This window comes from Prinia subflava, chromosome 12 (assembly GCF_021018805.1).
Source record: "Prinia subflava isolate CZ2003 ecotype Zambia chromosome 12, Cam_Psub_1.2, whole genome shotgun sequence".
Classification (NCBI taxonomy): Eukaryota; Metazoa; Chordata; class Aves; order Passeriformes; family Cisticolidae; genus Prinia; species Prinia subflava.
Window position 1 is genome coordinate 4,400,508 of NC_086258.1, and position 26,629 is coordinate 4,427,136.

The 26,629-nt window shown below is 47.4% G+C and overlaps 1 protein-coding gene across 2 annotated transcripts in view; it reads right to left on the bottom strand.

Annotated features, from left to right (window-relative positions):
- The window catches only part of BRINP1 (BMP/retinoic acid inducible neural specific 1), a 91,207-nt gene that overhangs the window by 42,578 nt on the left and 22,000 nt on the right, over window positions 1–26,629 (bottom strand). The window contains exons 1-2 of one of the 2 annotated variants that reach the window (XM_063409484.1): window positions 20,603–20,682; window positions 20,065–20,332 (exon numbers count right to left, since the gene is read on the bottom strand). In XM_063409484.1, the coding sequence (XP_063265554.1) occupies window positions 20,065–20,282 (218 nt within the window). In that variant the 5' untranslated portion in view covers window positions 20,283–20,332; window positions 20,603–20,682. Of the gene's footprint in view, window positions 1–20,064; window positions 20,333–20,602; window positions 20,683–26,629 lie in introns of those variants that run through there. The other variant, XM_063409483.1, reaches the window with a different exon arrangement.

Genomic DNA, 26,629 nt, shown 5'->3' on the forward strand with positions numbered 1-26,629 from the left:
GGCCACAGGGAGGGTGTTGGAGATGAATTATGCTAAAAGTGAGAGGGATCAAATGCACACCCCTGGCACTTGTCATCTCCCACACAGTGGGGTGGGAATGCTTTGCTGAATCCAGGTGGGAACTCCTGGGGAGTTGGTTCTTCCCCTCCCTCCTGTGCTGCTCTCTTCATGGAAGATTTTTTGGTTTGTTTTGAGTTAAAATACAGGATCCTTCTGAGGATTCAGTTTGGGGGCATCAGATGCTGCAGAAAAGCTGAGGAGAGACCCTAAGGTGTCCCTGCCTATGGCAGAGGATTGGAACTGGGTGATCTTTAAGGGCTCTTCCAACCCAAACCATTCCAGCATTCCATGAAAATCCTCCCCTCATGGCTATTTCAGGAGGGGAGGACTGGGCAAAGTTCAATTATCAGCTCCTATTCCAATTCAAGATACACACACTCCTGAGTTAGGGATTATGTGCTATTGCACATCTGAGCCTCTGCTCCCAAAGAATGAACTGAACCCCAGAATTTAGAAGCACATGCATATGTATATATTTATCTATTGAGCAAAACAACAATATCTGCAATGCTTTTTATTTGCCTTCCGTGTTTTGAGATTTAAAGACTTGCATTTTCTGGCTTTCCTCCGCAATCCTAAAAGACAGCCCATTCTTATTTTTTAAATGGAAGTTGTGAGTTATACAATTATATGACTCAAGCCTGGAGTGCTTAAAGAAGACAGGAAAAAAGCTAATGTGAATCCCCCAACTCTCACAAATACCCGAGGAACAGAAAATAAAAAGCAATATCTTTGCAGTCTGGTAGAGAGCAGGTCTTGATCTTGTCTCCTACTGACTGGAGACCTCACCATCTCCAATGCCTGAGCGAGTGCTGGGAGGAAGGGGGACAGGAGAACAGCTGCTTCCTTGTCCTGGGCTAGGAATGTATCCCATTATCCTTGGATACAGTTCTGCCTTTTCTGGACTAGGATAAATCCCCAGAGTAATTGAGTGATGCTCCAGCCAGTGGGATGCATTTCAGCACATCCCTCCACTCCAAGGCATCCAGCTTTCTCCTTTCTCCTGCTTTTTGGTGGAGTTCCTTCCCCTCCTCATGATTCCCAGCCTTCCTTTCCATTTTGGTCTCCCCAGCTCCTGCAGTGTGCAGAGCAGGACAGACACACCAAGTTCTTTGGCAGGGCATAGAACCTGATATAAACTCATCCCAACCTGAAAACCTCATGGAGGGCAGGGAGGCTCCTCAGACTGTGGGAGGAATGAATTATCCGGCTCTGTGCAAGAGCAGCACCCAGAGGCCTCCACAACAAGTGCACGTTTATCTCACTGAGATCTGTCCCTGCACCAGCCCTGCCTGTCCCTGCTCCTTCCACTGCCACTGCCGAAGCCCAGCTGCTGCTGAATCCCTCTCCACACACAGGGAGGTGTCTTTGTACAGCTCTGAGACTGCTCCTGGTTTAACTCATTCCCAACAGGAGGTGCACGGGGTGTTCCCACCTGCCCTGCCCGCCTCTCCTTGCCCACTTCTCCCCATCTCTGGAAGGGCAGGTGGTGCCTGTATTTAAAGCCTCAATCTTCCTGGGCACTGGACCGTGCCCAGCGGCGCACTCATCGCCGGGGCCGAGCTTCACTGACTGATTGTTTTCTGATTCTGTTTGGCATTTTATCCTGCCTGCATAGAAAGCTTATTATAAAATCATATTTGTGTTCCATAGATTATATCTGTGGCTCACTGCGGCGGGAGCGCGGCGCATGGCAGGCAGAGTGGAGAGCAAGGTGACAGGGACTGAGCTGCAGTGCAGCCCTGGGGCTTGCAGGGGACAAAACAAGAGTCCCTTGGACAGCCACGGGTTATCCTGGGGGTGGGATGGGTGGGAAAACTGTTCATGATTAGCTGTTGCAATCCTCCTGGCCAGATCCATGCCATATGCCACAAATGAATGTTCTAAGCACAGAAAAATTTCATGTTAAATGACTGCAACAGTCCCCACTGCTGTTAAAAATGTGTTGATTTTTCTTCAAGATAGTCCCAGCTTAGAGCTGCTGTTTGTTTGCACCTGTGTGGAGTCCAACAGCCTGTGATAGAACCAGAGAAATTTATTATTTAGGATTTTGGTTATTCCTTGGATTCTGGGAGCAGCCAAAACTGGAGAGATGCAGACTGCAAAGAGAGCAGTGTCCCAGAGGTTTAGGATTTCGTGGAGCCCCGTGAGTTCAGCCAGAAGACAGCCCTGGAACTGCATATGGCACAGAAATGGAGGTAGCCACCCCTCCTAGCCATGGCTTTGCCATGTTCCTCCCAGCTCCATTCCCTGCTCACCTCCCAGCTGTGCACAGAGGGTGTGACTGGTGGCATTCAACCTTCCTCCCCTCGCCTCTCTGCTGGGGAGAGCTAAACATGCAGACTCACATGTTGCCAATTAATTGTTCCCTAAACAGGGAAGGTGATCACAGAGAAAGATCAAAGAGAAGCTTTACCTCTGGAGAAACAACTGGATATGGTGGGATGGCCTTCTTGGAGAGGTGGAAAAATGTTCCAGCCTCCTCTCCAGAGTTGTTTCTGCTCTCTAGAATATGCTTTTAGAAGGGAGCTCTCCTATTTCCTTAGCATGGACAGGTCTGCTGGATCTTCCTGCCCACTTCAGCTAAAAACAAGGGGTCACAAGTTCATCACAAGATGCTGGTGGTGCCAGAGGCTCCCCATCAGTGGAGTTTGCCATCTGGAACAACCCCCGTGTATCTCTCCATCTCATTGACTCTTTGTTCCATTTCAGTCTCAGCTGAAATTGGATCTTTTATCTCTCCTCTCTTGCCTGTGACTCCTATTTTCCCCCTCACACTGTATCTGCTGCTATTTATGATTTATTCTCTGTCACTGTCCTATTTAATGCTGCAGAATGGTTGGGATGATGGTTTCTGTGGACGGTGGAAGACAGCAGAGGGGTCCTGTCCTTTACCCCTCACAGAGGAACAGACTGAACACATCCCAGCACTGTGGGAGATGGGAATCCCACAGCAGCACCCTGATTCCTTGCTGCCCAGTACTGTGAAATGCCCCAGTGCTTTGGAGTCTATTGTTATCATATTTGGGATGGCTGATATAATGATATGACTCCAAATCTTCCTGGAGGGCATATAGCAGCATTTATTAAAAGGCACACCCTTTTTATACACTGTTCCATACCACTGGACACGATTGGTCATTCAGACCAACACCTCTTCACAAACATCTTTGCAAGTAAACAAGATGGAAAAAACAGCAGATGCAAAGGTTAGAAACTGTTTGGAATGTCTTCTCCCAGCTCCTCCAGAGCAAATGCCTAGGAAAGTCTACCTGATTTGCTTTCCCACAGGCTCTGCTGCTGCCTGATGCCTAAAAATTTCTCCTTGACCAGGCTGTCAGCGTCCACAGGGGTTATTGAGGGTCATGGTTATGGAATCCTGGCTAAAGCAAGGGGCCTTCAGGACGTGGGGCTGCTCTCCTCACAGTGAGCTTGATCCAAAAGCACTGGGTGCCCTTTCACACCTGCCATTCACATCCTTCCTCCAGGCTCTGGAGTGCCCACAGCTCCCAGGTCTCCGTTTCAGGAGCCCCTGGCATGTGCAGGGTTCAGAGCAGCAAGACACAACGAGTGTCTGTGTGAGGCTCCTTCCTACACTGGGAGTTTTTATCACACGAATGCCACACTGCAGCTGGCTCTGGGAAGTCTTCTGCCCACACACTAAATAAATTCTGGTGTGGTGCTCTGCTTCTCTATGGAAACCGTACCCTGCATCTCTCTCCATAGGATTTTTCTCATTTCAGGCTCCATAATAAATTAACGAGAAGATGTTTTCTTTACACCAACCATAGGAGAGACACTTTTCTGTACTCGATTAATCTTTAGCGATCTATATTAAATATTTATCTGAAGAAATGAGGCCTGTATTGCAGCAACATTTTCTATTATGAGACTTTATCATATCAAAAGATATTTTCCTGGTGCTGACTCCTTCGTCTGTACCCAGCCAGCATTTCCAAAGGACGGGTAACTTTTTTTTTCCCCTTTCTCTCCCAGTGACCTTTTCCCTCCATAACAAGCTGCTGATATGTTAGAATTTACTGGGTTATAAACATTTTTTATCGAGTAGGAGGGAGCTGGGTGATTTGGCACCAGCTTCCCTAATAAAACCCAGGGGAGAGGCTGTGATGTTTGACTCCAATAAAGGCCTGGAAGGAGCTGCAACCTTCTGGGATGCTGGTCACAAATGACAAGAGGAGTTGGGGAGTGTCAGTCACGTAGCTTCGCTCTGCTGAGGCACTTCTGGAAGGAGTCCAGCTCGCTGGCACAGGAGATGGAGCTGGGAGGGACATGGTAAAAGACTGCTCTGTTCTCCCCCAGTATTTCCAAAATTGTGTGATTTATCACACGGAGCAGGGAGCTGGGAGCCCTCAACCCTCTTGTGCAGCAGCTGGGAGGGGAGGGGAGACACTAAACAATTATTTTATCAGAACTAATCAGAAGGGATTGGTGCTGGGGTCAGACACTGGTCCTGCGAGGACGCACAGAACTCAGATCACAGTTTGATTTTGAGTAAGAAGATGTATTATCCTGCTTGAGGTAGACCTAGCGTTGGCTAGAGAGAATCAGAATTAAGGCTGATCTATTGAGGCAGTGCCAAAAGGAAACCCAGATGCAGTATTCTGCTTTTGTCAGGTCCTGAACAAAACCACAGAGATGGCCCAAGAGATGGCCCAAGCTCACCAAGAGCTCCCGACCTTCCACTTCCAAGGGAATGGGGCTTTAACTGGTCAATAATTAAAATACCATAAGACTGAATAAATCATCTCAGGACTAGATATACACACATTATAAATGTTTAGTTCTGATGATATATGACTGGGTTGTTATTTTGACAAATAGCTAGTGAATTATATATCTGATGAACTGCATAATATTTTACTAATGATTAATTTATACATTCCAAACAAACAAACAAAGCCCAGCCTTTTCTTCCACTATCCTAAAGAACTTTAATGGCTGCAAAGAGTTTTGAGATCCCTGGATGAGCCATGTCTGTTATTCCTCCTTTTATCATTGTGTATTTCTGGTGATTTATTACCAAGGAGAATAAATTCATGGCTTATGTTACAGATGGCCTCATTTCAGATTGCAGCAGATCCTGTTTAAAAATTCCTGATTTTTGTAATGCCCCCTAAAATCTCCAGGAATTTGGTACTTAGGCAGTTATTTACCCACACAGTGTGCTTAATTTTTTTTTAAGTCTGGGCCAAGCATATCTGAAATATTCTGACTGGAGAAATGTTTGGGACACTGTCCCTAGGGTTAGATACTACAGGATATTTACTACAGGACAGAGGTCTGTGAGATTTAGTTGAGGATTTCCCTGGCTGTGCCTTTCCCTCTCCCTCACTCTCAATCCCATTCAGAAATACAATTTCTGTGAGTTCTCAGAGAAGATAAAGGACCAAAGAGCAAGAGCTCTTCCTCGGAGCTCTCCTGTGAGGGCGGGCTGATTGATTACGGATCAGAGGCTGTTCCAGCTTCCCTTCCTAAATGAAAAATTGAGAGCTCTTAAAAATTGAATAAAATATGCCGTTCTGAGAAGGATTTCCACTGGCATGAGCACAATAGGAGGTAGTAGTGAGCTGCTCAATATTTCTGTGTGCTCTGGCTAATCCTTTACTGCTCAGTCCCTGTGCACTGTCCCCGTGGCACCTGAGGATAACTCATCTGTAATTGGTAAGGGCTCAGTTCTGTGTCTCCAGACAAAGCTTGAATCGCTCACGTTTGGGAGAGCTCCAGCTTCAGCTGTGGCTGGAGCTGCCCAGGAGAGGATTCCTTTTAGCAGCTACTTCCAGGCCTGCAGAATCTGGCTCTGTTCCATGTTGGAAGAATCTGGAACAGCTTGTAATGCTTTCACTGGACAAAATTTTTGTCAAAATAGCTCATTTCTTAGATCTCTTGCTCTCACCGTAGTCACTGGTGAGCAGAGAGGCTAGGATATCAAAAATATGTTGAACTCAATTCATCAGCCTGAAACACTCTACTGCTAACAAAACAAAGCGTTTTGTCAAAACCTTACTGTGGAAAAAATGTTTTTCTACCTCATCAAAACAATCTTATTGCACCTAAAATACAAAAATTTTTCCATTCTGTTGTTTTCCTCTACCCTCGTAGAATTTCATCAGTTCTGTTCCTCTTTCAGTGCATAATCCCTACCACTATGAGTGAAAATCCTACTTTGGTGTTACAAACACCAGCAAGACCTTGACAGGGAGCTGGGATACTTCTGTGCCAGCTCACAGACTGCCACTGTGCATAGAAAATCTTTTCCTTTGGATGCTCGCTCACAATCGTGCAGGAGATGGTCACCAACAGAGCTGATATGTTCAAGGGGGAGATAAATACTGTCTTTTTTAAAGACCTGATCCAAATATCTCAGTTCCCTGGAGTGAAAACAATAAACTTATTTTTATGACTCTTCTGCAGGAGAAAATTAAGTCCAAGTACAGTTGGCAATTATCCTGTAAGCTTATTATATAGTAGCATTCAGCCTCTTGCACAGTCTTGGTTCCTCTTTTTTTACGTGCTGGAAGAGCTGGTAATTTCTGTCCCTTATTACAGAGTCATTTCACAGGGAAGCACTCTCAGCTTTCATTTAATCCACTGCAGGCTGTGCAAGATGCTGCAGACACCCCAAGAGCTGTGGGCACCTCAGACATGGATGGTTCTGTGGGCACAGAGCCATTTCTGAGTGACCAGCAGGGCCCTCTCTGCTCTGTCACCTCCACACCCTTCAGTGTGTGTGGGTCCCAAACAAAATGACACAGCCTCAGTAAACCTCAGAAAGAACCAGTGGTGATCCCTCTTCATCTTATCCCTGCTTCTGTGTCTGCAAACACTCCAGGAGCATTGCCGTGGGTGCCACATGCCTGGAAGTGTCCAAGGCCAGGTTGGATGGAGCTTGGAGCAGCCTGGTCCAGTGGAAAGTGTCCCTGCACATGGCAGGGGGTTGGAATTGGGTTGGTTTTTTTTAAAGATCCCTTCCAACCCAGAGCATTCTGTGATTCTGTGATTAATAAAAAGCTCCTGGTAGTGTGTGTATCCATAGAAATATTGGAACTATTCGTTTCACCATTCCAAGGCTTTTTTTCCTGTCAGATCAATCCAATTCATCTGAGATCATCAAACAATTAGCAAAACTTCAGCTGTGGCACTGCTAAGTTAGCCACAAGTGTCTGTTCCCTCTGCAATTGTGTGGCAGGATGGAAGATTCTGGAATATATTTCTCCCTGGGTTTGCAGTGCTATTGCTCTGTGGCCTGCTCTCCCTGCTTATGCAGGCTGAGGAGATTTGCTGTTCTGAATCCCACCACAAAACTACCTTCAAACTCAAATTTAATAACCTAAGTATTATGAAGATCAATATTATGGCTATTCTCATTCATATGACTAACATTAATATAATTTGGGGAAATATTTATGCTGCAATAGTGACTGGAGACCTGGATTAAGAGGAGATCCTCAGCAACTCCTCAGAAGAAAAGACAACTGCACTGTTGTCTTAGATGAGCACTGAAATGCAATGCTCCAGCCCTGAGTCTCCACGGGCTTGGATATTTTATGTAAGTTACCTAATAAGATAACAAACCAGCCTTACAATCCCTACAGCCACACTGGTGACAGTTTGAAAATCATGAGTCAAGCTCAAAAAAAGAATTAAGAGATTGGTTTTAAAATTCATGAGACTTTTAAAATCTGATAAACTTCAGGGGTTTTTTTCTTTTTTTTTTTTTTTTCCTTCTGCTTTCTGAGTATGTAGGAGTCGTATTATCAAGTTTTCCTCTGCAATTATGAGGGCCGTAAACTCACTTTAAAAATTGAGTTGAGACATTTACATAATCACAGGACTCTGAAAGTGTGGGCTTTGAAGAGACATTAAATAGTCTTGAGATACAGTTCATCATGTGACTTGGCAACACTCACTGCTGAACAGCACAGCACAGACTCCAAATATCAAATACTCCCAAGGAACAGAGAGGAGTCTTTTATGGGTGGGAGGGGGGAATCTGACACTTTCACAGTCTGCACATGAATGGGGGAGAAGGGGAGGAAAACAGGGGAAGGAAAACAAGGAGAACAAGGAGTGTGGGACTATTCATTCCACTTTAATCAGAGATGAAGCTAAAAAACTTCTGGTCTTGTTTCTATATTTCCTGCTTGCTCTTAACCATGCAACACACGCTTTTCCCTGTGTACCAAGCTCTCTGATTAGCCTAACCCTGGCTGTGCACCTGCTCTCCCCAGGGACAGCCCCAGATATTTGGAGGGGAGTTAAAAGTAATGCTCATTCTGGGGTATTCACTGGAGAGCTGGAAGCTAACACTGAAATATTTAATGCTGAATAGTGGCTGGGCAGGTTTGCCTTTGCTGAAAAGGAAATAACCAGAATGAGAGAAAGGGGAGGGAAAGCAAAGTGAGGTTGGGTGGGGGTGAAGGGACAATGAAAACACCTTTCAGCAATGCATGGATAATGAAAATAATTTTGCAGGGATGCACAGGCAATAAAACACCTTTGCTCTCCTGACATAACACAGCTTCCTCCACCTGCAGGCTGGGGTGGAAGGGCCCCTCCCTGGTCAGTGCATCCTCATCCAAGCTGAATGCCCCGAGTGCTCCCTGATGTTCAGATCTCCAATCAGTGCTCAGCCCCAGCCCATGCTCCAGCAGAGCTGCCAGTCACCACCAGCCCATGGAACCTGTGTTTGCAGCCTGCAAAGAGGCACTTCCATTGCAGGAATGACAAGCTCCAAATGTCAGGATGCTTCACTGAGGCAGAGTCCAGAGCTTGGTCCCAGCTGTAAGGAACAGGGGAGCTTTTCCAGAGGCTTTTCCATGACACTCACTCAGGGGAATGAGAGGTTGTTGCAGTATTTGCGTTTGGAAGCCTCCAGACCCTGGTCAGAGCACAACCATCAAATGGGGCTCTCCTTCAACAAGCCTTGTGGATCCCTGGGAGATGGAGAGTATCCAGAGGATTTCCTTAAGTGGCCTCTAAAATGCCAGGTTGTTCCCTACCCTTGCTGAAACTGCTGGCAGGAGAAAGCACAGCGTGGGGCTTTGGGCCAGCAGTGTTGGTACAAGGGTACATTAAAGGCACCCCTTCAATTTGGGCTAAGGAACTCCAGGAGGCAAAGCACCTCCTGCCTCAATCCCAGAGCAGAGGATTCCCATGCTGCTGCCTAAAAAGTGCTGTGCACCATTGGCAGGCTCAGTTAGGCAGCTCTCACACATCCAGATGTTTTTTTTTCCTGAGCAGGGGCTGTGTCCGTGTGAAACCTGGCCCTGAAAAGCTGCAGGACAGCCCTGAACAGTCTGATCCCGTGGGTGGCATTCCTGCCCACGCCAGGGTGTCTGCACTAGATGATCTTTAAGGTCCCTTCCAACCCAAGCCTTTCTAGGCTTCCACATTTCTATTTAATTCAGTCATAGCACATTTTCTGGACTCTCTCTCTCTCCAAAAAAGCTCTTTCACTGCAAGCAGAAGCACAGGCTGGCTTGACCTGATTGAGAATTTGATGGAACGGCTTCCTCTCCCGGCTGCTCACCCCTCTGCTGGGAGCCATCTGCACATTAAAGCAGATGTTGGTTGAACTCAGGTCGTGTTTCCAAGCTTTCTTTTGTAGCCATAAGGACTAGAGACTCTTCCCTCCCTGCCTGCACTCATTTCTTAATTAAAGCTTAAATTCTGATGTCGTCACATGACTGTAGGAGCAGATCCCCAGGCAGGCATTTAGCGCTCTGTGTTGTCAGCGGGACTTTGATTTAGAAGCATCACAGATCCTTTAGAGGATCCCACCCCTCTGGAAGCCCCAGCCTGGCCCTGCTGGCAGCTGCCACTGCCAGAGCTCCAGGCTCCCTCTCAGGCAGGTGCTGGGGCAGGTCAGAGGCTTTCCCACGCCACGGAGCGTGGGGATGGGGAGCATCTCTGTCTCCTTGGAACACTGGTTCCAGAGCCAGGCAGCTGCGAGGAGCCTGGCAGGGAGGGAGAAGGAGGAGGAGGAAGAGGAGGAGGAGGAGGAGGGGGAGGCAGCAGCTGCCAGCAGCCTGCACTGCAGAGCCTCAGCCCAGAGAGCGGGGTGGGTGTAAACACCAGCCCTACCCATCTCCTCCTTCTCTCCATGTTTTTCACTTGATGGGATGTATTTGACCAGGAAAAAAAAAATTCCACAGTGAAGGAAACCTCATGGCAGGTTCCTGTAAATACTTTGTGGTCACCATGCCAGTGCTGGAAGGGTGAAGGAGCTGCAGGTGTGAAATGGGTTTGGTCACAAGAGCTCCCAGGCTTGGCCACCAGCAAACAGAGCCCTGGTGCACACCCCTGGCAGCCAAATGCTGCCTCCACCAGCCCTGTGCCTGCAGCAGAGCAGGGCTCACCTGCCCAGGGCTCTCCTGAGGGAAGCTGGGCTGTGCCAGGACACCTGGATGCTGTGTCAGCTCCTCCCCAGGCACACGTGGGCAGCGGCACAAAGGAAGCGCTGGCTCTGCACAGGAATATTTGATCTCACACTGCCTGCAGAGGAGATCCTGGCACAAAGGGCTGGCCCAAACCTGCTGCAGGCAAAGCTGACTTTGTTTCTTTGTGTCCTTGGGTTCTGTACCTGCCCTTAGCAGCTCAGCCCAGGAATGCTGCCTGCATGGCTCAGCTGCCCTGGTGGGACACATCTTGTTCCATTTACAGAGCCTGGTGGGTAGCAGTCAGCAAAAAAGAAAGAGAAAAACCCCCATACTTTCTGGAACCCAAGGGAAACATTGGGAGGATCTAGAAATAAATTTAAAAAAAAACTTATAATGCCTTCTCCCAGTGCTACTTGTGCCAGAACAAAATTATTCTATCTAACAGGATGACTTTTTTATTTTAATGTAACAGCTTCTCCGCTGAAATAAGCATCTGCCTGGTTTGAAAACAGAATTAATAAGATTATTAGAAATAATTTTAAAGAACAGCTAAATATATATATGCTTTTTTTTTTAAGGAAAGAGAGTGAAAGCTTCTCTTTGCCTTGTTACCCTTTAAAATATGTTCCCAAGCCACTGGACCATAGTCTGCTGCTCTGGAGGAATCTGAGATGACTGTGCAGAGTCATTGCTGTCACAGCATGCTGGGAGCAGCCCTGCTGGGCACAGCCTCCACTTGACATGTGGAGGGGAACACTCCCCACCATGCAGGACTCTCCGATGGGACGGGATGTGGACATCCTTGTCCAAGCCCAGCAGGAGGCAGATCTCTTTGGAAAGGTTCAGTGACTAAAATATTTCTGTGCTGCTTCTGGGATTCACTGGGAGGAGGACCAAAATATTTCATTATGGATGGAGAAGGGGAATTTTGCTGCTGGAGCTGCAGCTCTGGAGATCTGTGCTAGCACTCAGCTAATCCAGCTAAGAGCTTCCCTGGATCAGCAGGCAGGGCAGGCAGGCTCTGGTCTGCCTTTCCAGGCACACAGCTCACAGGAGGGTTTTTCTCCAGAGGAACTGGCTTGTCCTAACCACAGGAGCCTCATCAGGATGGGAACTCAACAACTGCTTTGCCTCCACGCCGTCCCCATGGGCTGGGTGTGCTGCCCTTGGACACAGGACTGCCCTTCCCCGAGCCTGGACAGAGTCTCTGCTCCCACATTTCAGCAGCTCCAGGTTTATCAAAGGCTGGTGCCACTTATCCTTCCTCCTGCTCTCTGTTCTCAAGAATCAAAGAGAAGGAGAGGTGTGTCCTTCTGTCAAGCCCTGCAGCTGCCAGGGATGTTCCCAAGCTGCCACCATCCGAATCCAAAGGCAGCCAGGGCAGCTGCTCCTGCAGCCTGGGCAGGGCCAGGCTCTGTGCCTGCTCACACAGCCCAGGACAAAGCTCTGCACAGCTCAGCCCCAGCCATTCCCTGCCAGCCCCTGCTCCTGCCTTTATTCTGCTCATGCAAACCCATGAAGAGCTGCACACATGCAGGGAGCTGCATTATGCAGGGATGTGACAGCAGCAGCCCCTGCACTGCATGAAGAATGAGGGCTGGGGCTGAAGGAGGTGCTGTGTGATGGAATTGTCTGGTTTATGCCCATCCCTGAAAGGCTCCTGTTTGCCAACTGCTTTTAGAGGAATGCAAATCGTGGTTTTTGTAAAGTTGCACAAACGTGTAGTAATGTCATTTTTAGATGAGCATTTACATCGAAGACAACACTAGGAGGCTTCATTGTTTACATGCACTATGGAAATGGAATTCAGGTTTTGGTTTACACACGTTTATTTACACGGCATTTACTGATTACAAACCAATGTACATCACTCATTTACAGGCATAATATAAACTAGGCAGATTCTGTATTTTTGCCTGCATGGATTTCCATTGCTCATCCCACACAGAGAAAAGAACCTCCTTTCATCTCAGCTCCCTCTGTCCTTCAATTGCCATGCCATTTCTTCTAAAAAAGCCTTGCCTCTGACTGGAAAACAAAAGAGTTGATGTCCCCTTTAAACACATAAAACCCTAATAAGAAAACCTTGTCAGCAGAACTCCAGCACGACTAAAAAAGCCCAAGCAAAGATTAAAAGGCCTAACAGTGCCCATCAATTCATACCTGAGCTAAGCATCACCTTAATGCTGCTGGAGAAGAGCGTTCATGGTGCTTTCTTGGATGCTTCTGACATCCAGTCAAGTGGAACAGCACTGAAAAGCTGCCAGGGTGTGTGAGAGAGGATCTGTGAGTGCAGTTTGTCACTGTCACAGCAGCCTGGCCCCAGCACCCAGCCTGCTTTTGGGAGGCTCCACCAGCCTTCCCAGGCAGAGCTGCACTCCTGCTGCTCCTCTTGGCCCTCACTCCTTCATGGGGAAATTATTATTGGGATTTTTCTTTATCCTAAGATGTTGAACCCAGGGAAAATCAAAGCTGTACCCCAGGGAATTTCAAGATTTCAAAGTCACAGAGTGAATAAGGAGAGCCAGCCTTTTTCTTTTTTTTTTTTTTCAGTCCTTCCCTAACTCAAGGTTATAAAAACTCCTTGGAAATTCAAACTGAAGAACAAACAGCTAAACACAATACACTCAAAATCAAAATGTTCCTCTTTTGACATTTTTGAAGTGGCACTACTTGACTTCATGTCTTGAGATGAACTTTATCATCTTAAAAATTGCAAAAAAAAAATTGTTGGATTAATAAAGTGAAAATAAACACCAAGGCTCAAAACTTTCACTGCGCCTGAATTGTCTGAAATGAAATGTTTTATTTTTTTCATTTTCCTGAAAAGTTGAACAAACATCCACTTCATATCAACCCATTTTTAATGTTATTTTTGTTCTGTACAACCAGTGAACCACAAAATCAATTATTTGTACTGCTCTAGTGACCAGCAGATTAAATTCAATGCAATAAAGAAACAGCAAAAACAGTCAATGAGGAATGGAGAGAAGAACAGCCTGAAAAGATGATGGAAGCAGCTCTAATAGATTTTGTCTGTGCCAGAACTTAGCACAACCAAAACAACTCCACAAGCACTTTAAAAGAACTTCAGTTCACATTGCTGCTGGAAAGAGCAGCCTCACCAGTCCTCTTTGTCACCCTCCTGCCTCCATCTGCACAATCCTGTCCCCTTCCTATCCCCTGACCACAGGAATTAATGAGACCAGAAAATGATCTAGTAAAAATTAACTTTTTAATGTCCTTTTTTTAATCTTTCAGACTGTTTTTCTGCCAGATCAGTTCCTCAGCTCTGGAAATCCCAGGTTTGCATGAGATCTGCCTGGAAGTTCCAGCCAGGAAAGGCCAAACTTGTGCAGGGTGGAGAAAACTTTAACCTGGAGAGAAGGAGGCTCAGGGGGGACCTTCCTGCTCTCTGCAACTCCTGACAGGAGTGACAAGTGACAGGAGGAAATGACCTCAAGCCGGGCCAGGGAAGGTTCTTGTTGGACATCTGGAGGAATTTTTTTTTGGAAAGGGTGCTCAGGCCTTGGCAGGGGCTGCCCAGGGAGGTTTGGTGTCCCCATCCCAAGGAAGGGCTGGAGGTGACACTCAGGGCTCTGGGTTGGGGACAAGGTGGGGATGGGCATGGGCTGGACTCGATCTTGGGAGTCTTTTCCAGCCAAAACCATTCTGTGATCTGTGATTCTGATATAAAACCAGCCATAAACCCCTCACAATCACTGGCCAGCTTGGCCAAGCCCAGTGCCTGATGTAAGAATCACATTTTGCTTTTGCTCAGAGATAATAAAAGCTCGTTGTGCTCCCAGCCAGGGCAGGCAGCCCTACAAACCCTGGTGCTGTGTGTGCAGCTCAGGGCACTGGGCAGTGCTGCATGTGCTGGAACACCTTCTCCAGCCAATAAATTGGTGAATTTACCTTGAAGTCAACAGTTTCACTTATTTATGTCACAAAGAATCTGGCTCATTGTTTTTAATTTGTGGTGCCATAAAACTTTGAAAGTTTTGTGAGACAGTTTTGTGAGACCAATCTTTTTTCCTCCTTCCTTTATTATATTTTTTTTCCTCTGAGGGAAAATTCAAGCAGCAGAACAGCATATGCATTTCTAAGTTTGTTGTAGCCCATGCTACATGCACAGCAAAGATCCTGGCTCCAGGATCCTTCTCTTCCTCTACACTGAGGCAGTGACACATTTAGGGAGCACGTAGCTGCTCAGATTTGTGGGTTTTCTAGGACTAAATAAAATCTCTAGTGTGGCTGAATGCATTCACCAGTGCAAATCCCTTTATGAGCACAGTTTAGTGTCCACTCTGAACTGGAGAAACAGGGAAGTAACAGAAATGCTGCTTAGATGGGACCCTGGGGGTGCCTAATCCAACCTCCCACTTGAAGCAGGACCAGCTCTTGAGCACATCAGCCGAGGCTTTGTCCAGCCAAGCCTTGAAAGCCACCAAGGATGGAGGCACCTTTCACCTCTCCACTGACTTGTCCTAGACCTGCCCTGTTCTCCTGAAGAAACAACATTTTGGGAGAATAATAATTAAAAAAAAAAAAAAATCAGCATTTTTTCCACTCAGGCAACATTCTAACCGATTTCCATCCAGCTTCTGCAGCCAGTTATTCCCAGCTTTTCCTGTCTCACAAGCTGCTTTTCCTTTTTATCTGTCTGGGACCTTGCTGTACCAAGTGTATGTGAGCAATTGTCTCTGTGCTGTCACTCTGAGAGGCAGGGATGGGGCAGGGCTGGCTGCTTTGGTTTGCAGCTGAGTTTTGAATCTGCTGGTGTATTTTAAGCAGACCTGACAGAGGTCTCAGAAGGATTCTCTATTTGCAGATCTCATGAAATTAGGCAGCCTCTAACTGGTCCCACTGCAGGAGAAGTTACAAGGCGAGCAGATCTCCTTTTTATACCCCAGGGTTTCCCTGCTCTCTTACACAAGGAGCCAGATTTCCCCGTCCCCACTGTCATTTCAGAAAATGGAATTAAACTCCCACGCACGGAAAATCTGCATTTCTTCTTGCACATGCACATTCCACTTGCAGCCCCATGTGATCATCCATTTTACATCGCTGTTGTCCCTTATGTCCAAACATCTTGCAGCTTTTAATTAAGTCTGTCCAGCAATGCAGAGCAGGCAAGTGCTGTCATCTCCTCATCTCCCCTCCTTGGGGGGTGGGGAGGGAATTGAGGCACGCAGAAATGAGCTCACCCACAGCCACGCCACAAACCTGGGGCAAAAATCAGATCCTGCCTGTGTCAGCTCTCTGCCACTCTACCTGTGGGCTGCTATCTTTTTCTTTCTTTTCTTCTACGAAAAGAGGTTTTTTGAGGTTGTTTTTTGAGGTTGTTTGTTGGGGTTTGGGTTTTTTGTTTGGTTTTTGGGTTTTTTTTTCTGGTTTCTTTTTGGTTTTGGGGATTTTTTTTTGTTTGGTTGGTTGGTTTTTTGTTTTTTCTTTGTTGTTTTAGGGAGTGTTTTTTGTTCTGTTTTTGGGGGTTTTGTTTGTTTTTTTCTAGAACCTGCTTCAACTGAGCAGCATCATCAGGGAAATTCCTCTGTCAGTGCCTCTGCCTGGCAATTTGCATGGAGTATTCCAGTGCTCAGCCCACTTTTTGCTTTGCCTTGTAGCTAAATAACTTCTGAGGGAAAGAAAAAATAAAAAGGACAACATGACAACATACTTCAAAGCAGTGGGCTGAAGCTGTTAACTGTTCAGTGGTAACAGAGATGTTTTCTGGTCTGAGCAGGACCCCAGTCCCAAAGCCAAGCTGAGCTTCATCTGTTTTCCAGCCTTCCTGCAGTACCTCGTACCCAGGGCTCTCAAGACTAGGAATAACAACAAGGATGGTGATAATGAATATTCAGGCATCCCACAAACCACTCTCAGCATCTGCCATCCTATCTGCATTAGCACCAGCGTGCACAGATAATGATCAAAGCAGCATTTTCCTGCCAGAGGCCCCCCTAAACCACCCTTATTAGTATGAATCAATGCTGACTAATGTGCTTCCCTAATGCAATTGTATCCACTCCTACTGTTCATGATTTAATACAAAACATCTCCCCCTTTGCTTGCCTTCCTCCTAATGCCACATGCAAGGTGTGAGCCTTGACTGAGGGTACCAGGAAAACCAGCGATCCAAGTTTTACAAGAATGAGACCAAAATCCATGGAAATGAAATGCCTGGAAGGAGGGAACAAGACTTTGGAGGTTGTAACAGTGAAGTGTCTCTCCATGCTAGGATGCCAGATCTGGATCCAGGCTTCCTATGAAAGATATCATCAGCTCTGAGGTTCTACAGCAGTTCTGCTAATGCAGAATATAAAATAGCCCTGCTCACTGCAGCAGGCTCTGTGCTTGCTGCTGACAAGCCCTGGACTTCAGCAGTGATGGAAGGAGGACTCCTCCATGATTTTTTGTTGTTTCCTTTTTATCACCTGCAGAAAGGGGAAAATTCTGTGTTTTGCCTTCTGCTGCCCTTAGCACCAGCAGTGTTTTTACCTTGGTGGTTTCCAGTGTAAATCACACAGTCCTAATGTGAGGTGTCCACATTCCCACCCAGCAGGGCACCAGGAAAATCACTGAACAGCCAACAGGGTTTCAGCTAGGGATGGGTGAAGTCCTCTGGCCTGATTTCACATCCTCTCCAAACCCTTGGTGGCTGTGGCTGGTTTGAGATCTGCTACCATGGGCCTTGGGAGAAGAGCAGGTATTGGGAAAAATCTCACCCAAAAAAATCTCAAGTGCCCCAAGAAACTGCCTGACAGAGCAACAAACTGAAATCCAGCCAACCTAAAAAAGTATGGGAGGAAAGGGCCATTGAAGGGGAAGATTGCACAGAAAATTCCCATGCTCCGTATCAGCTGCTTTTCTAAGGAAAGGAGTGATATCCTTAATGCAGGATATGTGCCTCCCTTGGGCTAGTCTAGTGCAAAGAGCAATTGAGAGGCATTTTTGGTAGGAAAGAAGCTCCTATGTCGGAATTAAACAGTTGACAAAATCCCAGCAGCTTTACAGATTCTCGAAGTCAATTTAAGGAGCCCACAAAATGAGATTTTACCCCTGTGGGTTTCAGTAAAACGAAATGTTCTGGGGGAGTGTGGGCACAGTCTAGCTCTTAACTATGAGAATTGGCTGTGGCTGCACTAATGCTCCACAGCCAGAATGAGTCTGATATCCCTTCAAAAATGCATGGGCTCAGTTTTCCAGTGACCGCTCTGCCAACAGGGCCAGATATTAAAACCAAAGAGCCCTCCAGCAGCCAGCCAGGCTCCCACTTGATCATTCCACGTGCTCTGCTGAAGCACGTGAGGCTTTCCCCTTTTCCTCAGCCCACCGTGGTGGGAGCAGGCTTGCCCCAGACTTGTATTTCCAACCACCACACACAGGGGTGGCATTCCCCAAGCACTCAGCTCCCTCCTCCTCAGTTTGGCCATGAGATGCCCTGGGTGCCCTTGAAGTCCTCTCTAAATTCTCTCCCTAACTCCTTCCACAAGATTTTGTCTTATTTCCTGTTTCTTTTGGGAATGGTGACTTCTCCAGCATGGCCATTATCTGCAAGGCCCCTCTCAGACACCCCCTGCACACAGAATGCTGATGCCTCTTTTCTGTCATGCTGGAAGGGGAGCATTGTGTTCTCCACCTGCTCCATGTGTCTTCCATAAATGGTTTAGCAATACTCAGCAGAAACACAGAAAACAGATCCCTTCCCACTTCCCATACATAAAGTTCATCCTGAACTGAGGTAAGACCTTGAATTCATATTAGTTTCCTAGAAACCAAAAGGGAATTTGTTCCTTATCCCCTGACAGATAAAACAACAAATCACAAGCTTCACATGCAAACAAGATTCTGGCTGCTTTATAAAAGAGGAGGAGGCAAAGCCATGGCACAGGCTGCCTGCTCAGGGTGTGAATCCCCCATCACAGGAGACCTTCCAGGTTCCCACAGACCTCTGCCAGACGTGACACAGGTATGTCTGAGCCTGCCCTGGGGAAGAGGCACAGATGAAATGACCTCTCAAGGTCCTTCCAGACCCGTTTCCCCGTGATGCTTAGAGACAGGATCCCAGGCTTGATGGATCTGTGGCCTGACCCACAGTGACAGCTGGGAGATGTGTCTGAACACATCCATCGTGTGCCTCTCTCCCCCAGCCCCTGCAGACTCCGTGGTGGCATCCTGGGCTGCACAGCTCTTTAGCAAAGGGCAGAGCCAGCGCCAGGGGCGAGGAGCAGGGCAGGGATCTGCAGCCCGGGTCACTGTGTGTGTTGGCAGGCAGGGCAGCAGGGGAGCTGGGCACAGCACAGCCAGGGAAAAGGCTTTTGGGAAAAGGCATTTTCTCTGCTGCTCTGTGCACAGACAGTGAGGCCTCGCTGGTGGAAGCAAGGCAGCACAGCTTTTAGTTCAGGGGGCTGTCTTCCCCCTGAGCTGTTTTGGAGAGGACAAGCCAGGACAATATTTTTAACCTGCCCTTGCTGCTGGGAGGGGAGGGGGTGCTGCACTCCGTGGAGGTCACAGGACAAGAACAACTCATTTTTCTTCCCCACACAGAGCTGATGCCTCTCACATCTCTGTCACCCTGCCTGTGGCTCCGTGCCCATGGGACCCTCCCTGCACACAGGTGATTCCTCCACTCCTGCTCCCCCATGCTCAGTCTCCATGTGCACAGTGCCATGGGCTGCTCACCAGCATTTCCCTGCCCACCCCTTTGCATGGCTGTGTTTGCAAGTGTCTTTCTGGAGCACAACAGGACCATATAATTATGTAAATGCACACATGGCTGGGAGAGTTTTTCAGTCTCTTTGGGTTTCAGCACAAACCTCCTGACACTTGCTGGCTTATTCCCCTTCATTCCAAAGTGCTTGCTGCTTTAATGGGGCGTTCATGTGAACACCCCAGCTTTTCAGATTAAAATGAAGAGGAAAAATGTGGTTCTAGATAGCACAGCTGGCAAGAAGAGTTTGAAACAAGCAACAACTAAGGCTTAAAAACCTAGAAGGCAAAATAAAATCCAAATCCTGCCTATCCTCTGTAGGGTTTTTTTTTTAAACTCTATTTTTTTAAAATAAGATCGCAGTTCTGGGCCAAGTCCAACTTATACATGGAGATAAATCCTCAGAGATGTGTGGCAGGCAGCACAGAGCCAAGGCTCCCACACAGCAGTGTGAGAGCTGTCACACTGACGTGCGTGGTGACATCTTTATGTGAACCTGCAGCTATTGGCAGTTCACATGTACGAGTTTGGTACAGAGGCTTGGGCTGTCCAGAGCTCCATTGATTCAAAAAAGCTGCTTGGGAACCTGCCTGTGAACTGTCTGTCACCAGGAATGAAGAACACCCACCCCCTCAGCTCCTTTTCATCTCACTCTGTGCTGTGCACATTGCCATGACACTGCAGCGCCTTCATCTCACTATCAGAGCACTCCAGCCCAGCCTTTGAAGCAATCTGCATTGAAAACTGAGGGCCACGGGGAACCAGAGCAACATTTCCACGTGGGATGGGGACAAGGTGCATCTCCCACGGGCTCCCAGCCTGGAGCCCAGGGGAACTGGCAGAGCTCCCACCACCTTAAAAACTCCTGCAGGCCGCAGGAACCCGACATACCTGTATATTTTATATCTGGTTGTAAATCCTTGACGATGTCTTTCCACAAAGGATAAGTAGCTCCGTGAGTGGTGGAAAGGCCCCCTGTCTGAAATAAGCCAATCAAACTCCTTGGAGACATGTTGGTTGGTAGCAGCTGGGTCCTGGTGGGAGGGCTGTATGAGTATATGGTCCCATATAAACAGGAGGTAGAGGAACTCAACAAGCCTCCAGTTCATGCTTTTCTGTCTGCCTTTTTCCTCTCATTCTTGCTCCATTCTGTGGAGTCCTGTTGGAAGAGAGAGGGGATAGGAGGAAGGAGAGAAAGAGAAATGGAGGGGAGGAGAGGGAGGAGGGAGAGAAAGAGAGAGATTAAAAACGCTCTGATCCTTTGACAACCTTCCCTCAGGATGAAAACAGACGTGAAAAATCAAGTTTTAAAAGACTTCAGTATGCCTGTGTTACAGCTTAGAGTATTTGGCGGTGTTTTATTCATGTATTTAAGTGGTGCCTTTAACCTCCTGAGCATATATCACCTTTGAAATAACCAGGTCCTGACCTGAGACATCCTCACCCCAGCTTCTCCATCATTTCCCTCGTGAAGTTCTCCACAGTGCTGCGAAGGAGAGTGAAGGCCGGGTGCAGGAGGTGGCTGCACCCTAGGCTACAATTACCCCTTTATTGTCCCTTTAATGCTGTGCCAGAGAAACGTGGCTTCTGCTTTCATGTCTCTCTGATGATCTGTAATCCATACTCTGTGCAACCTGAGCAATCTATAAAGACCCAGCTCTTACTTTTAAGTGCTGCCAAAAAAAGAAATAAAACAAAATAATTACCCAGGCTTTGGCGACGAGCACACATGGACACGCAGGCACACAGACACACACAGCTATGAAATCCTGCCAAACCCTGACATGCAAAAATATCCTCACCCTGCCTTCCTGCTGGGCTGTTGGGGACTGAGTGTGGTGCAGGGGAGGGGGTCTGCTGCTCTGTCAGTTCTGGTGGCACCTTGAGGCTGTGCCCAAGGTCAAGGCTCTGCAGGGTGACACCCTGGAATGCATATTCAGCCAGGGAGATCCTTCCCAGCACCTGGGGCAGGGCACACTCTCACTGCCACGGTGGGAGAGTGTGGGAGCTGACAGTGGTCAGATCTTAGGCTTCAGGCACTGGCTATGGTTTGCAAAAGACAAGCGAGCAACTCTCTCGTTCTAGCCTGGGAAAATCCTCAGGAGGAATCCAAACAATCCTTGGGAGGTGAAGAACCCTTAGCAGGTGGAGTTTGTCTAACTTGTTTACTGGCAAGGATGTTTACAAAGAGGTGTAAGCTCGGAATGACCAATCATTCCTTGTACCCAAGTCCTGTATGAAAGGAAGGTTTTGGAGAATAAAGATTGCTCTCACTTGCTGTAAGCCTGAGAGTCCGTGCCGTTGTTTTCATGCCATCCTTAAAACAATAACGACGGGAGAGCAGCAAAGCAAGGCTGGGGACAGCCCTGTGCCGAGCCAGCTCCTCTTCCAGGCTTGTGACAAGACATATGATGAGTGGGAAGGCAGTCAGGGGGTGAGGTGCCCTGCCAAAGGTTACACAGCAAGCCGTGGGTACAGCTGGAAGAGAGCCCTGCTCTCCTGACTCCCATTCCCAGCCCTCAGCTCATCCTCCCCCACAGCCAGACTGCTGGCACCGTGCCCCAGGTGCCAGGTGAGGACCTGCTGAGCTGTCACCACACACCAGGACTGTCCCCTTCTGCTTCCCCAGCTCAGCCTGCTGGGTTGTGCTCCCCACCCCTGGGAGCTCCTCGCCATGCTCACAACTGGTTCCTCCTCCTGCCTCCTGGGTTTGTGCAGGGTATGCCAGCACTGTGGGCTGGCAGTGACCTTAGGGCTGCTTGACTCTGGGAGCACAAGCTGTCCTCAGGACGTGTGATACCCACAAACAAGTGATACCCACTTGTTTCTGTAAAACACAGTGCAGAGAGACTGCAGATACCTTTTAAAGCAGGAGAAATGAGACTACTCAGAGCTTTGCCACAGTGAGTTTTCATGGCAGGTTTTTTTGTACATATCCAGAAAATCTCCTAGTTTTGAGCCTCTGTAAGCACTCTAAAAGTTAGTAATTCCCAGAAAGAAATGACTTTTCTTTTCTGAGGTGTGTAGTGAGTGTAGGAGAGGTGTGCTAGAGGTGCCACCTGCACTCCCAGCACTGTGGGGTGAGCAGCAGAGCACAGACCAGCAGGGCTCTCTCCTCTGCTCCAGGAGCTCTCCCTGCAGCGTGGCAGGGCTGCATCCCACGGCACTGAGGCTGTGTGTGAGGCTGCTGTGCAGGTGGAGTGCAGCTCAGGAGCCCTGCCTGTGTGCCAGAGTGTGGGAGCCTGCACGTGTGCACAGCATGTGTTCCAGGAGCTGCAGCAAGCTCAGCAGCACTCAGAACCGAGTTGTGTAAGTCTGGGTAAAGATGACACTCAGCTGTTGCATTACAGGAAGAAATGGGGGGAAAAAATAAAGGATGGGAAAGTCAGCCAATGTTTGATTTTTCTGTTGTTCCCATATAAAATTCTTTCTAATTGCAGGTGGAATATTGCTGATATTAAACCTGGTGGTACCTGCAGCTCCCAACTGAGGAGGTTGTTCCTTTTCTGGAGAAATGTTTTTAACATCAGCTTTCACCCCCAACCAGGGCAGTTCTCAGTGCTTAGTGCCTCACATCACCCACAGACTGGTTCTGCTTTTCCATACAAAACAGGGGAGTTTCTAGCCCTGCACTGAGGGCAGCAGAGCACATTCCAAGTAGGCCACAGAACATCCCTGCTTCCACTCACTCATGAGCTTCCATACTGGAGGATGCTCCCAGCTACATCCCACCCTCAGGATCTCCAAATTCCAGTTCAGAATTCCAGCTTCTCCACCCAGGCTCCCTCCCTGCCTGGCTGCTCTTGTCCCATCAGGGTGAGCAGCTGCAAACTCAGCATATTTGCCATGGGCTGGGTGTGCAGATAACAATCAGCTGCTCTGGATGTGCTGTCCCAGCTTCCTTGGTTGTCTGTTCATTAAAGTCACCCATAGCAATTCCCCTCATCTGCCAGCCTGGATCAGTTTTCCCTTAAATATTTCACTGTCTGTTGGGTTCCTATTGCAGGGAGGGGGAGGGAGCTCCCTCTGGACAGCCCCCCTCCAGTTTCCAGCACAGAGCAAGTGAGAACTGAAATATGAGCCAAAGAGCCAAAAAAAATGGGTCTCAGAGAAATCCCAGTGTGTCCTCATGCACTGGGGAAACATCAGCTTGTGAAAGAGAGGAGATAGTCCCTGATTCCCCCCACACAACTCTTCATCCTCTCTTCCTTTCCTTTGGGGCACAGTTGGAGTCAGGAGGGTTGGGGCTGTGATGTTCTTATGCAGCAGGTAAGATATGGGGAGAGCATACCTTGAGACCACTGAAGAAATGATCACATCTCCAGCCTGGAAGCTGCCTGGATCAGTTCTGAGAGCAGGGAATGGTGCCCAAGGCAATGAGGGATGGTGGAGCACAACTGGGTTCAGTACTATCACACCACCAACTTTAATTTTTTAGTAGTATCTTTTTCCCCCCTCTAGCTGGTGTAGAGATGTTGTTTCACATTAAAGATTAATCTACTCCACAGGGCTGGTCCCCATGGAACCTGCAAAGCTGAGTAAAGTGGGATTATCTTGTGTCTAAGACAATATTGTGAGGTGCATTCAATCTCCCTCCTAACAAGCTTGAATCTGAAATTAATTTTTCAGGTGTCTTTATGGAGCTCCACTGAAATACGAAATGTGAATTATGTTCTGTGGATTTGGCAAAAGGAACTGGGGAAGAAGCCTCCAAGTCTTGAGCCCTTGGGTGGGAGACCCAAGGCTAACTAACAGCTGAATCTGGCACAGAAGCAATCTGTGGATTAAAGGGTAGGCTTGGGGGAGCAGACACTGAGTTTTGATCCAAGAATCCAGTGTTTTGCTCAGCTCTGCCCCAAACTCCCCCTTGACCTTGGGCAGTGCCCTTACACGTGGCGCCTTGGCCTCACTTTCCAATTATCAACATGGAGTCACAATGGTGTTTGTGGCACTATTTACACCATGACCTTGTTGGAGAGGCCAGAATTGGGCTGTAGCCCCTCCCAAAACACAAACCTGCTGCCCACCTGGCTCTCAAGGTGTTCCTGTCCTACAGTGAGTGACAACCACTTCAGCAAGCCTTGCAATGCAGCAGGTAACAAAATCCAGCCACAAAGCCCATCTCCACCAGAAGCAGAGCAGTGAGCGAGCTGGGTCCTTCTGCCTCGTGTCAACAAACACCACCATAAATCATCACATCTGTTAATAAACATGATCCGTGGGTGAGCCAGGACATGGCTCCAGTTCACAGCAAACAAGCAGTGGGAGAGGAAAATGTTGGATGTGCTGACTCTGAGTCATGGTACAGTCATTTTCCAGCACCATCCAGCATGGAGACACATCCCCCAGAGCACATGGAGATCCCTCTAAAAGGCCCTTGGAGTTTGTTGGGTGGCTTAAGATGCCCTTTTTCTAATACCAATTCAGCCTGGAACATTAAATGCTCCTTATCTTATGAGTCGTCAGGATCTGTGGAGGAAAAATAGGCAAGTATTTTCTGTAAAGTGCAAGTTGTATTTGAATGTACACTTAATTTCTTTGTGATTGATATCTGTGTGTTAATTATATTCTATTTTCGGCAATACCTTTGCTGTCACAAGGCAGTGCCTTTTATCCAAGGAGTTCAAATTGAATTAGAGACATTAATTAAAGCTCTCAGCACTCTAGTAAGGCAGGCAAGTGCTGTTACTCCCATTGTTTCTTGAAATAAGAAGAAAAGAATAGAGCTGGATGTCTACTTACCCACTTAAAAGGCAATTTTTATACAGTGGGAGAGCTCAGAGTGATAGATTTTGCACAAAATTATACTGCAAGGTCTGTTTCGTGCAAGGGAGGCTGTGCAGCCCCAGATCCCTGCTCTAAGCAGCAGACAGGATGCAGGTGCTCTGTCTCTCCATCTCTTGCTGTGAACACTCCTCTGCCTCCTGGGATTTTTTACCTTTCCCCTAACCCCTGCACCTTTCATTTATCCCTTCTATTAGATCCAAATTGATCTCACACATGTCCCTTCTGCTTTCCCATGCTCGTTGTTGTGAACTATTTCCATCAGAAATGCAGACTCAGGAAAGGGAAATTACTGAACACATTATTTGCAGTACAGGAATAAGTCCCCTATCTCTTTAAGCTTCATGCACCAATAATTCTTCCTTGTGTCCCACATTTGGTTCTTGGCAGGTTGAGAGAGGTTTCTGCCTGCTGCCATTTACCAGAGGGAAGAGGCTAACAATTGCTATTTGTATCTGAAACACTTCTGCTCTTCAGCAACTTCACACACGGCGTTGGGATGCTGATAAATTAGTAAGAGACTGAAGTGTCAGGGGAGAGATGAAACAGCTTATGTTGGTTTAGAGCTCAACCCTGGGAAGTGACGAATGTCTGACCTCATTTCAGCAAACAGATTAAGTGTACCCTTAATTTTAAGTACAGGATGTGCAACTCTAGATTTTATTCAGCTATGCCTGCTTCGAGTTTGTGCCCTCAGAATCCTGGACAGCTAATTGCTGCCCCACACATTTAGGATTTAACTTGTGCAGCAGTAACATTTCTGTCCTGCCCCTAACTGAGAGATGGCCCATGAAAATATTGGAAAGACAACACCCAGGACAGCCCTGCTTGTCCTTTGGAAACCCTGCCCAGCAACCCAACCAAGCTGGGGACTCCTCTCCTCTGTCAGGGCTGGAGGAATACAGGCAATGTGGATGGAAAGGGAAGCCAATCTGTCAGAGTTTAAGTCATATGAACTGCTGTGGATAAACCTGAGCTCTGGGAAAACTGAATTTAGGCACTTCTGACCTAGATGTCTTTATAGCTCAGACTGCAGACGCTGATATCTGACTGAGTCAGGGCTGGAGCTGCAACTCAGCAGTGGCTCTGACTCTCTGGGTGACTGTGGCATACAACATCGTAAAATCCCAAATGGTTGTAAAGCTATTTCTTTGGGGAAGTGGGATTTCACTGTCTCAGGCAGTGATTGGCTAATCCCTCCCCAAATCTCAGTAATTCTGCTCTGATCAGTGTCTAAATTTGCATTATTCTTTAACCACTCCAGTTTTTAAATATGCATGAGTGGTTAGACCTGCGGGATATTCATCAGCTGAAATATTTTTTGGGTGAGGAAAGGCAAGGAGAGAATATGAGAAACACTTCTTCAAAAATACCAATAGAGTCCACAAATTCAATTCATTTTTGCCAAATTGCTCATGCTGAAAAAAAATAATGATTGGGAGATGTCAGTGTTTGGGTTGTGAGAGCTCCAAGGGGAAAGGTTTCCAAATCCCTATTTGAAACTACTGGAGCTTTTTCTCCTTTTGATTTGTATTTCCACCCCCTTAAGATGGAACAGTGATAAAAATATCACTTTTGACCCCAGATGACTTACAGGAGAAAAGATTTTTTTTCTTCTTTTCTGCTTATCAACACTTTGCTTACAACTTGTTGGAATATTCAGTGAACCAAA